This window comes from Chiloscyllium plagiosum, unplaced genomic scaffold (genome assembly GCF_037043375.1).
Source record: "Chiloscyllium plagiosum isolate Xiang-an unplaced genomic scaffold, Cpla_swu_hap1 HiC_scaffold_11, whole genome shotgun sequence".
Taxonomy (NCBI): domain Eukaryota; kingdom Metazoa; phylum Chordata; class Chondrichthyes; order Orectolobiformes; family Hemiscylliidae; genus Chiloscyllium; species Chiloscyllium plagiosum.
Genome location: NW_028270149.1, coordinates 41,612,950 through 41,625,082, shown reverse-complemented (window position 1 = coordinate 41,625,082; position 12,133 = coordinate 41,612,950). Strand labels below are relative to the sequence as shown.

At 40.3% G+C, this 12,133-nt stretch overlaps 1 protein-coding gene across 2 annotated transcripts in view; it reads right to left on the bottom strand.

Moving 5' to 3' along the window:
* stard8 (StAR related lipid transfer domain containing 8) overlaps positions 1 to 12,133 on the bottom strand; it is a 213,928-nt gene that overhangs the window by 57,962 nt on the left and 143,833 nt on the right. For both annotated transcript variants that reach the window (XM_087992006.1, XM_087992007.1), the window contains one exon: positions 4,959 to 5,030. In XM_087992006.1, the coding sequence (XP_087848132.1) occupies positions 4,959 to 5,030 (72 nt within the window). The remainder of the gene's footprint in view (positions 1 to 4,958; positions 5,031 to 12,133) is intronic.

The window sequence follows — 12,133 nt, the reverse complement described above, 5'->3', positions numbered from 1 at the left end:
GATGAACTACATCTGCAATGTCCAAAGGAACTAAATAATGAAAAATGCATTTGTATGGCAGGAGAGAAGAAATAAGAAAAGCAGAGGCCAAAATAAACAAAACATTTGAGAGAATCTTCGGCGCAAGTAGGTGGTACGATTAGAGGTGGCAAGGGTGCGTATTCACCAAGGTGGTAGCACATATAACCTTGCTATCATCTCACTTCCACCAGAATTAAGCACTGGGCATGAAGCCATAGAGTTAACCTTCCTGCCCCACTGCAAATAAGGTATTTATGTGGGCAAAGATCAAAGGGGTTCAGATTGCCAATGAGAAATAACCCAGTGGCACATAGGCGTATCATCATGCAGTGTTCTTGATAACCACTATCTGTGGTTATCAACTGTCAATTCAAAGGACTGGACATTAGATTTGGAGGTTACTTTCCTACTTGAAGCCACTGACCATCTCTCTGTGTGACTGTATCCTTACTTCCCACATATTATTCTCCTTATGTCCCCCAGCCCAAGAACTATCGCTCACACTTTGCCTCAAGTCCTCTGCAATCCTGGACCTCTGAGGATGGAGTCGTATGTCCCGAAGCAGCCATGGCCATCTCTGTGCTAATGCTAAACAGAAAAGACAGTAGCCTCTGATGGGCCAGCTGCTATCACTGGGTAGGATTTTCATGTCAAGACTCTCAATGTCGAAAGGAAGGTGCATTAGTAACCCCTCTGCTGGCTGATAGTGAGTGCTTTGGGTCTTCCCTGGAGAGGCAGCCAGCAAGCCACCTTCTCCCACCTGCCAACATCTCAACAATACTCTATCAATGATTTCAGTACATCTGGTGTTCCCAGCAGTGACTCCAAGCCAGTTCAAAGAGGAAATCTGTATCACACGAAAACTAGGCTAAAACATTTGGGATATTTTTGGGATGCAATCAACTTTCCTGAAGGAAGCAGTCAATGTATGCTCACATGGGGCCCAAGCTGTTAGTCTGAAGGTGAAAACGGATTAATGGAAAGGACATTTGGCTGAAAATCATTTTCCCAATATGCTCTACTTCCAGTAATTGTTCTGTCAATCCTCCAGGATCATTTAAAAGTTGCAGTCAAACCTTTATTGCTACAAACATTTTGCCTTAATTAAACATTTCAAGTACTGTACAGACTTAGGCTAAAGCAGGAAATTCCATTGCAGGAGATAACAAATACTTAAAGTGAAAGTAGTTGTACAAGTTAATCTTTTGTGAATTCAGCCATTTTTGACAATTCATAAATTCCAATAATGTAAATATAACAGTGTGCGTTTATCTGTTCAGATAGTCCCAAGGCTTAAATGACACTGGTACGGAGAGGAGATTCAGACTCAAGTGAAGGTGATAGCAGGAAATCAGATGTTTCTAAAACCTCAAGTGAATACTGCACACCTTAAAAAGGAGATGCACACACATGCTGCAGAGGATGCAGACTGCAAGAGTGAGGCACACAGGTTCTCCAATGTTACTGTAGGCTGGGGTGGCTGAATGTAAGGAGCTTAATCTCCAGGAGTCAGTTAGATTACAGCAGTACCAAGTAAAGCTTGGCTCATAATGGACACTGGGAAGATAGCAGTAAATTGGAAAATGGCCAAAATGGTTTCCAGATCAAAAACAAAGACCAAACTTCTTGTTTTGTCAAGCACCCAAACCCATTAATCTTCATAATTTTCCATGTTAAGAACATGAACTAGGAGTAGGCAATTCAGCCCCAGGAGTGTGCTCTGCCATTCAGTACGATCATGGCTGATCTCAACTCTACTGCAACTCCACTTTCCTATTTGGTCCCTATAATTCTTCAACTCATTAGTAATTAAAAATCTACCACCCCTTAAATTTACTCAATGTGCCACATCGACCACATGCTGAAGTCTACAGATTTGAGATCTTTTGACAGAAGTAATTTCTCTCACCTCAAAAATCACAGAATCCCTACCCTCTGAAGTGTACGTCACTTAGTCACAGCCCCCTATCCTATCGCTCTTAACCCCACATTTACCATGGCTAATCTACCTAGCTTGTACATCCCTGGACACTATGGGTAACTTAGCATGGCAAATCCACCTAACCTGCATGTCTTCGAACTGTGGAGCACCTGGCGGAAACTCACACGGACACCGGTAGAATGTGCAAACACCACACAGTCACCAGAGACTGGAATCGAACCCAATTCCCTGATGCTGAGGTAGCAGTGCTAACCACTCAGCCACCACGCCACCCCACCGGATGACTTATTATCCCATATCCCCATTAAGCTTTAAAGAGCTTTGCAGAGTGAAAGTTGCAGAACCATTTGTGAAAAGTGCTCACAGCCGAGCACTAATATAAGAGTTCCACCCCTTTGTTCTGGACTCATACCACTAGCGGAATCAGTTCTGCTCTGTCTACCTTGGAGTCCTCTGCTGAAGGCAGGTCCAAACCACAGAGCTGCCCCACAGGTTAACAAGGAGACAGGTAGAGAATCATCTCCCCTCTAGAATGCTGGCAAATTCCCAAACTGATTCTCAGTAGCTGACTGGCTTCCTGAGATACTGTGACAATATGCATGCTGTAGCCTGAAGCTATAGACATAGTACTATGTAACCTGACCAAATTAATTAAGAGCCTCAGAATTAAAGGCACCTCTAGGCAACAGCAATTGTAATATGATTGAATTTTACATCCAGTTTGAAAGAGAAAACAGTGGGACTAAGATTTGTTTACAGACTGGGTCTCAATTTTTCTGCGTTTTAAAACAGTGGACTGAAATGAGAATGACCAGGGATTTAAAGAGATGGTAGAATGTTCTGAAAACAAGTTAAGTGATACCTCGTGAAGCCTGTTTATGTCGCTGTGTGATACAGCGACATGCAGTGATGATGATCACCAATCTGTCCTCAACCACCCACGTCAACGTGACAGTCAAAAAAAGCACAGCAATGTCTTTACTTCCTCAGTAGGCTAATGAAATGTGGCATTAGGACTTTTACCAATTTTTATGGGATGCTTTCTATACTGCATCATATCTGGATGCACTAGAGTGTGGTATGGCAACTGCTCTTCCCAAGACCACAAGAAGCTACAGAGCTGTGAACACGGCCCAGTCCTTCACACAAGCGAGCCTTCCATCTATTAACTCCATCTATACTTTCCACTTGCTTGAGAAAACAACCATAATCAAAGACCCCTCTCACCCCAGTTACACTCTCTTCCATCAGGCAGAAGATATAAAAGATTTTTTTTTTTACACTTATCAACAGATCCAAGAACAGTGCCTTCTCTGCTGATATCAGACTTTTCAATTGACCTCTCAAAAGGTTCATGTTGAGCACTCTCTCTCTGCACCTTTTCTGTGGCTGTAACACGGTATTCTGCACTCTGTTCCTCTAACCTGAAACACTTTGTATGGTACAATTTGTCTGTACTGGCACCAAAACAACACTTTCCACTATCTCAGTGCATGCAACAACAAATCAAATCAACTGTTTGGGAACCTATCGATTACTACCACAGCAGTCTCCTTTCCAGTTTGAAATTTCTCATTTTTAACCAGGCTGATTCTACGTCTTGATTTCCAGTATCTATCACTTCTCATTGCAGCACTCCCCTTCCTTCACTAACAAAACTGCTCCACAACCTTTTCTTTCTTGTCTATTCTTCTGAAACACAAAATGCTTCCATATTCATTCGCAAACCTGTTCTGCCTGAAACTACATAATTATCACCAAATCATCCCCATTTGTTTCCATTCACTGTTTACTCATTAATTTTGTTCTGAATGCCGCATGCATTCAGGTACAAAACCTTTAAGTTGTTCTATAATTAAATTCCCTTACATTATGATGATGTTTTGGTGCAATATCATATCCACACATTTTGTCCCTTCCTTATATTTTCTGTTAATAATCAGCCCTACGACTAACCTGCAGCCTTACTTTTTCCTTTAACTTTGATTCCTACTTTTCCGTGAAATTGAACCCTATTCCCCTATTTAGTTTAAGCTGTTAAGTAATTGGATTAAACTGATGATCAACTGTACAAGAAACATCTCATTTAAAAAGTAATATGGATTCGGAATAGAGATTCTGCCTGACAAACATCTGCCTGAAAAAGACTGTCAGGAATTTTACAACATGATGCAGATTTACAACAAGACTTCCACAGATATCTATACAAAAGCTAATGCAGTGGATGCTCAATGAACAGCTGTAATAGCAGTGAAAAATTAACTAAAAGCCGCATTTGCCAGAATTTTTGCGGGTCTTGTGTATCCAAAAATTCAAGTCATCGATCAGAAGTGCCCCTCAGGAAAATCCCAGGATACCTGTTTAAATGTTGCAACATATGAACTAGATAAACAGGGTATTTCCGGTGAAGAAAGAACTGTTTACATAAAGGTTGCCCAAGGTTCTTATCAGCATAGAAAAAATTAAGCCAGAATATTACTCCAAATTAAACCACGGAGGGGAACAAAAGGGCACAGTTTCAAACCAGTAAAATGTGATTTTAGGACCATTTTTAGGAAATTCTTCTTAACAGTGTAAATCAACATTTGAAAGAACGCATCAGATGGAGGCAAAAACTTGGAAATATTTTTAAAATGAGCAATGTATGGTGGTCAGGGGGAAAAATGTTAGAAGGTCTTTAATTAGACAGATTAACTGAAGCTATGTGACCATCCTTATCCATAATTACCAAGGTGTTGCGAATAACATTCAAATAAATAACACTGTTTAGCTTAAGGAAAATCCTCATAGGGAAAAATAAAGACAGACAACAAAGGGGAAAGATCCTGTTTGTAGGTAATTTTAAAAGGGGAACAAAATCAAGTGTGCATCCCATGTTATAATGGCAGAGCTAAGCAAATTTCTCAGAGTTTTTCCCATTGGCTGGCCTCTACTCCTACATTCTTTATAAAAACCAAATTAAAACAAATAAATAAGGCACAAACACCATACCTACCTTCATAGAGCTGTGCATACTGAGGAAATCCTGCTGCCCGCAGCCAATCACACACTTCCTTAGCCTTCAGCTCTGTAATAGAGTTCATTCAATTAACTCTTGCGAAGCCATGAAGTTGAAAGTTACACAATGTGAGAACAAACAGCAAAACAAAAAAATATTTTTGATTTAAAACATGAACCTACAGCCCAGAAACATTTTGCCCAATTTGGTCCATGCCTACAATTATGCCATTCCTGAAGAAGGGCTAATGCCCGAAACGTCGATTCTCCTGTTCCCTAGATGCTGCCTGACCTGCTGCGCTTTTCCAGCAACACATTTCCATCTACAATTATGCCAGACAGACATCAACTTCCTCCCACTCTTTCTCATTAACCCATAAACATAGCTTTCAATTTGTTTTCCATGAGTTCATCCATAACCTCCTTAATTGCATCCATGTTATTTGATACCTTATAGTTGCATATTCCATATTCTTGACACACTTTGGTGCAGAAGTTTCTCTGGAATTCCCTTTTGGCTTTTTTTGCAACCATCTTACATGAGCAGCTCGTGTTTCACTCGACTCCAGTCGGAAACATCTTCTGTATGTCTATCCTGTCAAATCCCCAGTTCACTCTAAAGAGTGACTGGTTACCTCTTAAGTCTTTAGAGTGAAGGAGGGGATTTATCAGGATAAAATACAGATGATTCCAAAGACGCCACTACCCTAACCTCAATCTTTTTGGATAGTTCGATAGTTTCCTTACTGTACTGTTAGATCATTATTTTCTGTTACTCTAATGCCATCTTTTCTGAACCTGAATAATTACCTTTATCAAAATGTTTTTGTTGAATAATGAATTAGTTTTTAAAATCAAAACTTAGTATCACTTAATTGCTAATTTCTTATGTCATTTTCTCTCCTTTTTTCAATACTGGTGGTATCTTGCAAAATAGACATCAGCAGTTCAACTTTCTCAGTAGAAAATAAATTGTTTTCTCAAATTGAGCAAATTGTGTTTCTGGAGAATGGGATCCTTTCTGTTCAGCATCAAGCTCCCTCTACATTACTCCAAGTTTGTGAAGGGTCAAAGTGTGCACCAGATAGCCAGAGAAAAGCTTTAGCGACCTTTCATTCAATGAGACAAAAATTCTATAGGTTTTAACATTGTGAATATACAAAATAAATTGTCCTCTTGATATCTACAAATTGAACATTACTGAAAGAATGTGAAATTAGTGTGCAAAATGGTAACTGCGATACTAAAATAACACTGAGAATCATTGCATGTGCAGTACAGTTGGAGATATCAGAATCTAGACAATATTACGCAGGCAGAAGGCAATGGTCTGGTCAATGCACTACAGCATTTTAAAATTTTTTTCAGCTTTGCCTCCTCCTCCTGAACCTGCTGACTGATATGAGATGTAGTTTCAACACACCAGACATTCCTTTTTTTTTTGATCGAGCGTGGGTGTTGTTGACAAGGTCAGCATTTGTTGCTCATCCAGAATTGCACTTGAAATAGGTTTGCATGAATAAACTGACATATATATTACCAAGGTATTGTCAGCTGAATATTCTTAAAACTTCACTGAACAGTGAAGCTGTAGGACTGAGTTTCTCTTCTAAGATCAGGAACACAGAAGCAAACCATCAAGCCCAAGTACCACAAACAAAATCAGAAATCGCTGAAAAGATTCAGCAGGTCTGACAGCATCTGTGGAGAAAAAAGTTAACCATTCAAGTCCAGTGACCCTTCTCCAGAATGCTGCTAGACCTGCTAAGTTTATCCAGCAATTTCTGTGTTTGTTTCGGAATTCTAGCATCCACTGTTCATTGATTTCTTTTTCAGCCTAAATGCCAGCCTGGTTTAGGTCAGAGCAGGAATGAAACAGATTTCTGTTGTGTAGCTCAGTTTCTCCTTCATAGAACAATACAGCACAGAACAGACCCTTCAGCCCACGATGTTGTGCCGAACATTTGTCCTAGATTAAGCACCCATCCATGTACCTATCCAATTGCCACTTAAAGGTCACCAATGATTCTGACTCCCACAGGCAGCGCATTCCATGCCCCCACCACTCTCTGGGTAAAGAACCTACCCCTGACATCCCTCCTATACCTTCCACCCTTCACCTTATATTTATGTCCCCTTGTAACACACTATTGTACCCGGGGAAAAAGTCTGACTGTCGACTCTATCTATTTCCCTGATCATCTTATAAAGCTCTATCAAGTCACCCCTCCTCCTTCGCCGTTCCAATGAGAAAAGCCTAACACTCTCAACCTATCCTCGTATGACCTATTCTCCATTCCAGGCAACATCCTGGTAAATCTCCTCTGCACCTCTCCAAAGCTTCCACATCTTTCCTAAAATGAGGCAACCAGAACTGCACACAGTACTCCAAATGTGGCCTTACCAAGGTCCTGTACAGCTGCAACATCACCTCACGACTCTTGAATTCAATCCCTCTGCTAATGAACGCTAATACACCATAGCCTTCTTACAAGCTCTATCCACCTGAATGGCAACTTTCAAAGAGCTATGAACATAGACAAGATCCCTTTGCTCCTCCACCTGACTAAGAACCCTACCATTAACCCTGTATTCTGCATTCTTATTTGTCCTTCCAAAATGGACAACCTCACACTTGACAGGGTTGAACTCCATCTGCCATTCCTCAACCCAACTCTGCATCATATCTAAGTCCCTTTAAAGCCGACAACAGCCCTCCTCACTATCCACAACTCCACCAATCTTCATATCGTCTGCAAATTTACTGATCCACCCTTCATATTTTCATTTCTTTGAAATATTGCATCAAATTGCATTTCCCCAACTCTCAAACCACCCTCCTCCACCTACATGACATACCCATTGTGTGGACACAATGATCACTTGTCACAGCAATTATCGGTAGCAAGACTGAGCAAATACTGAAGCTTTTTTGATTAATCCTTATCAAAAAGGAACCAACCTGTGCACAGACATTACTACACACCTCTAGAGGAGGCGTGATTTTTACCTGGGCCTCTTGGCTCAGAGGTAGGGACATGACTACTGCACCACAGGAGTTCTGCTCAAATCCTTCTTGACTCACTTTAAAAACCAGAGAACATCTGTATCTCCAGGGTTTGTGCTCAGTGCACATCCAACATTCTCGTTGGAAAAAGAATCTCTCCAACATGGATTTGGGCTTTTCCAATGAACGCTTTCTCTGGAGACAAAGAACGTTTGATCTATCACTGACAGCACTATGGATAAACAGGCTCACCCCAAACTGATGTCTCAAATTAATCCATGAGATAAAATCACTTCAGCTGTTCAGACTGACCTTAGATTAGAAACAATATAGTTCAACCTTTATAATAATTAAATAACCTTTGCAAAATAAAAATCACTACACTCCATACGGGATCTGAACTGTAGAGTATATCCCCAAAAATTAACCAAAGATTCATCCCATTGAAGATTAATGAATAAAGGTATACTTGTATACACTGGCAAAGGTCTCTGAGCTACTCATACTGAAAAGTTGCTAGCAGATTCATGAAAGCAAATGGAAAACTTAGGTCATTAACTTAAACTTTTACAGTTTCACTCTCCATGATGTCACTCAACTTGCCGGGTTTTCAGGAAATCTAGCCAGCTCCTGACAGTGGCTGGAGGGGCCAGGATTTGCGGTATTATGGAAGGTAATGAAACTAGGGGGTAGTAACACTTTGGAGGGGGGGACCCTCCAATAGGTCAAGCAGACTTATTAAGAAACAACCCATTCTGACCCTAGCCCCTGCAGGAAAAGCTGCAGGGCTAACAGTAGGAATGAGTCTCTCCCACGGCTGATGAAATCCTGACTGCATAGGATGAGACCCTTTACTGACCCCATTAATTACCCACTTAAGTGCCTCAAATTATCCCAGTGTTGGGTCAGCCACCAATAACTACCTCCACTGCTGGTACAAGTGAGGTGGAAGCTGATTTTCAAACCTACCAACAGGAAGCAAAAGAATCTAGTCTTTACTGTATCTCCAGATACCAGACATACTGAGTGCTTCCAGCAATTTTTATTCTGGAAATACTATGCAAGCTGCTGTACAAAACAGTCCTTTGTCTGCCTTGTAGGAAAATCAGAAACCTTCCTGACTTCGATTTGGAGGAACCGGTGTTGGACTGGGTGTACAAATTTAAAAATCACAACACCAGGTTATAGTCCAACACATTTATTTTGAAGACTTGCTTTTGGAGCGCCGCTCCTCCATCAGATGGTTGTGGAGAATAAGATTGTAAGACACAGAATTTCCGAAAGCTAGAGCTTCCAAATAAACCTCTTGGACTGTAACCTGGTGTTGCGTGATTTTTAACTTCCTGACTTCAGCCTCTGTCTAGAATTCATAATCTCTGAGAGTTTCCTGTTTATTCAAATTCAGAAGCAGGTTTCAGTTATCAACTGAATGGGCAGGCCTGCCTCGAGATGCAACCCAATGCTGGAGATCAGGAACAAAAAGTCGTTGAGAGTATACGAAGGAGTAAGGTCGCTCGGTTACAGTGAAGTCTAAAGAGCCAGAATGACAACATAGTGTAAACTAGGGGAGGGGGGTGAGGAGCATAGTTAAGTGTAAATTATGGAGAAGTTCACAACATAAATCAGTAATCGTTTGGAGGAGATGGGAAAGAGTGTTCAAACAACATTGTAACAGCTCCAAGCTAGGGAAGGGGGTGGGTCGAGAAGAAGACGGGGCTACAGCATATCAAACTGTGCCAGAAACAAGGTTGTAATGAAATGAAGCCTACCACCTAGATTAGAGTGCAATAATAAACTGGGAGAGGTCAGTCACAGTGAAAATTGAGCAAGATTACAACACAATGAAGACTCAAGAGGAAATGAGACAATAAAGCAGTGTTAACCTGTGTTGACAGAATTTAAAGGTGATAAAACATGCATCTTGAAAAACAGACATTTGTTCTGATTTTTATTCATTTAAATATATTATAAAGGAAGTGTAATGTCCTGATTTAAAAATCACAACACCAGGTTATAGTCCAACAGGTTTAATTGGAAGCACTAGCTTTCAGAGCGCCGTTCCTTCATCAGGTGATTTTGCCAAAAGCTAGTGCTTCCAATTAAACCTGTTGGACTATAACCTGGTGTTGAGAGATTTTTTAAACTTTGTACACCCCAGTCCAATACCAGCATCTCCATATCATGTCCAGATTTGTTAGTGTTGGGGAGGGAAAGTATGAAAACTATTTCGATCTTTTTATGCACAGCTGCCGAATACAAGATGAATGAAGAAAGATCAATGTTTTCTTGCTAAAATTCTAAATAATATTCTAATAGAAGCCCTTAAGTGGAGTATCACAAGCCTAGTTTGATTCTAATATCGGTGCAGCAAATAGGATATCTGAATTGGAACATATTGGCCAAATGCAACATCACCAAAAGCCTGAAAAAGACAATTGACCCTTTGGGGATTGATGCTAGTTCTAAGTGAAAGCCCCCATGTGTGACTAAATGATGCCTTGAGCACTTTTAAGAACAAATCCTGGTAGTTTGATCTTGAGGTGCATATTGATCTACTTAAATAAAAAAAGTAACAAAATAAATAGCACTGCTTTCTTACAATTCCAGCTTGCACAATTTACCAATATCAGGATCACTTCTTTTCTAATTCATCTAACTTTCTGTTAAAATGAGTTGTGCCTCAAACCCAAACTCCAGGTCAATGTTATTTGCAGTATTTTCAACTCCACTGAAATATGGAGTGAGGTCAGAAGTCATCACAAATGGAGGAGTGAGTAAGTCATCCTGATATATTTTTGAGCCAGGATATTTTTCTGTTAAGATACATGACTGGATTTGTGGTGTTGAGCTTAGAATAGTTCATTTTCTCAATAGCTGAGCACTCTTGCCACTGCGGATGCAATCAATTTCAATAAATGGCATCAGCCAGGTGGCATTTTATTAAAGGAAACCCAGGTTTCTCTTGGCAAGGATTCCATGGAAAGAGGATTCATAGTTTTTTCCAAGTCCTACATGTAAAGCAAACAGGTTACCTCAAGTCAACCAAGAATGCAGTCATTCATCCAATTTCATTCCCCAAAGTGCAACGTACAGTCAATTAATGACGTAAAGATTACAATTTCGCAGAACTCCCTAATGATGGGATCTCAACATATGCAGCAGCAAATCTTGCTAAAACTATCCAAGGCATTAGTCTGACCATACCTAGAATGCTGTGAACAGGTTTGATCCCCTCATTTAAGAAAAGATATACTGGATTAGAGACAGTCCAGAAAAGGTTCACGTGGTTGATTCTGGTAATTAAGGAACTGTCTCATGAGCAGCAGTTGAGTAGAATGGACCTCTATTCATTGGAATTTAGATGAATGAGTGGTGACTTTATTGAAGTGTACAAGATCCTCAGGGGACTTGACAGATTCAATTTTTAAAAAAATTGTATCTTCATGTAGGAGAGTCAAAGACCAAAGGGCATAATCTCAGAGTAAGGGGTTGAGCATTGAAGAGAAAGAGGAGGAGGAATTTCTTTTCTCAAAAGGGTAATGAAACTGTGGAATTAGTTACGGCAGAGGCATGTAAAGACTGCCTCATTAAGTACATTCAAGGCTGAGAGATTGGTTTTTAATCAGTAAGGGAATTGAGGTCTAGAGAAAAGGCAGGAATATAGAGTTGAGGATCAAATCAGTCATGATCACATTGAATGGCAGAGCAGACTTGATGTGCCAAATGGCCTTATGGTCTGAAGCAAGTGTGCTGTTTTCTTTTTGTGACTAATAGTATGCACAATATGTAGACATGTCATGGGGAAGACATCCATCACTTTAGAGTTTAATGAGCATAAAGAGGGAGGGTGGATGACCAACTCAGCAGTGTGAACGTCCATACCTGATTTGTGTACACCACTTAATTTATCAAAGCCTTTTTGTTTAAAAAATTATATGTGAGCTCCAATTCAATTTATTCCTTAAGGACCCATCCACAAAATTCATCTGTACAGACTATGAACAATTTAGTTAGCGTATAAAGTCATATTAATTATTTGGCATGTCCTGTAATCTGTAACAAATAACCTTTCACGCTGCTGTTGCTGCGTGTTTGGTGCAGCACAACTGAGACATCTTCCTACCTGTGGGTTTCCCACAATCTAGCTTATCTGAGGGCAAAACTAT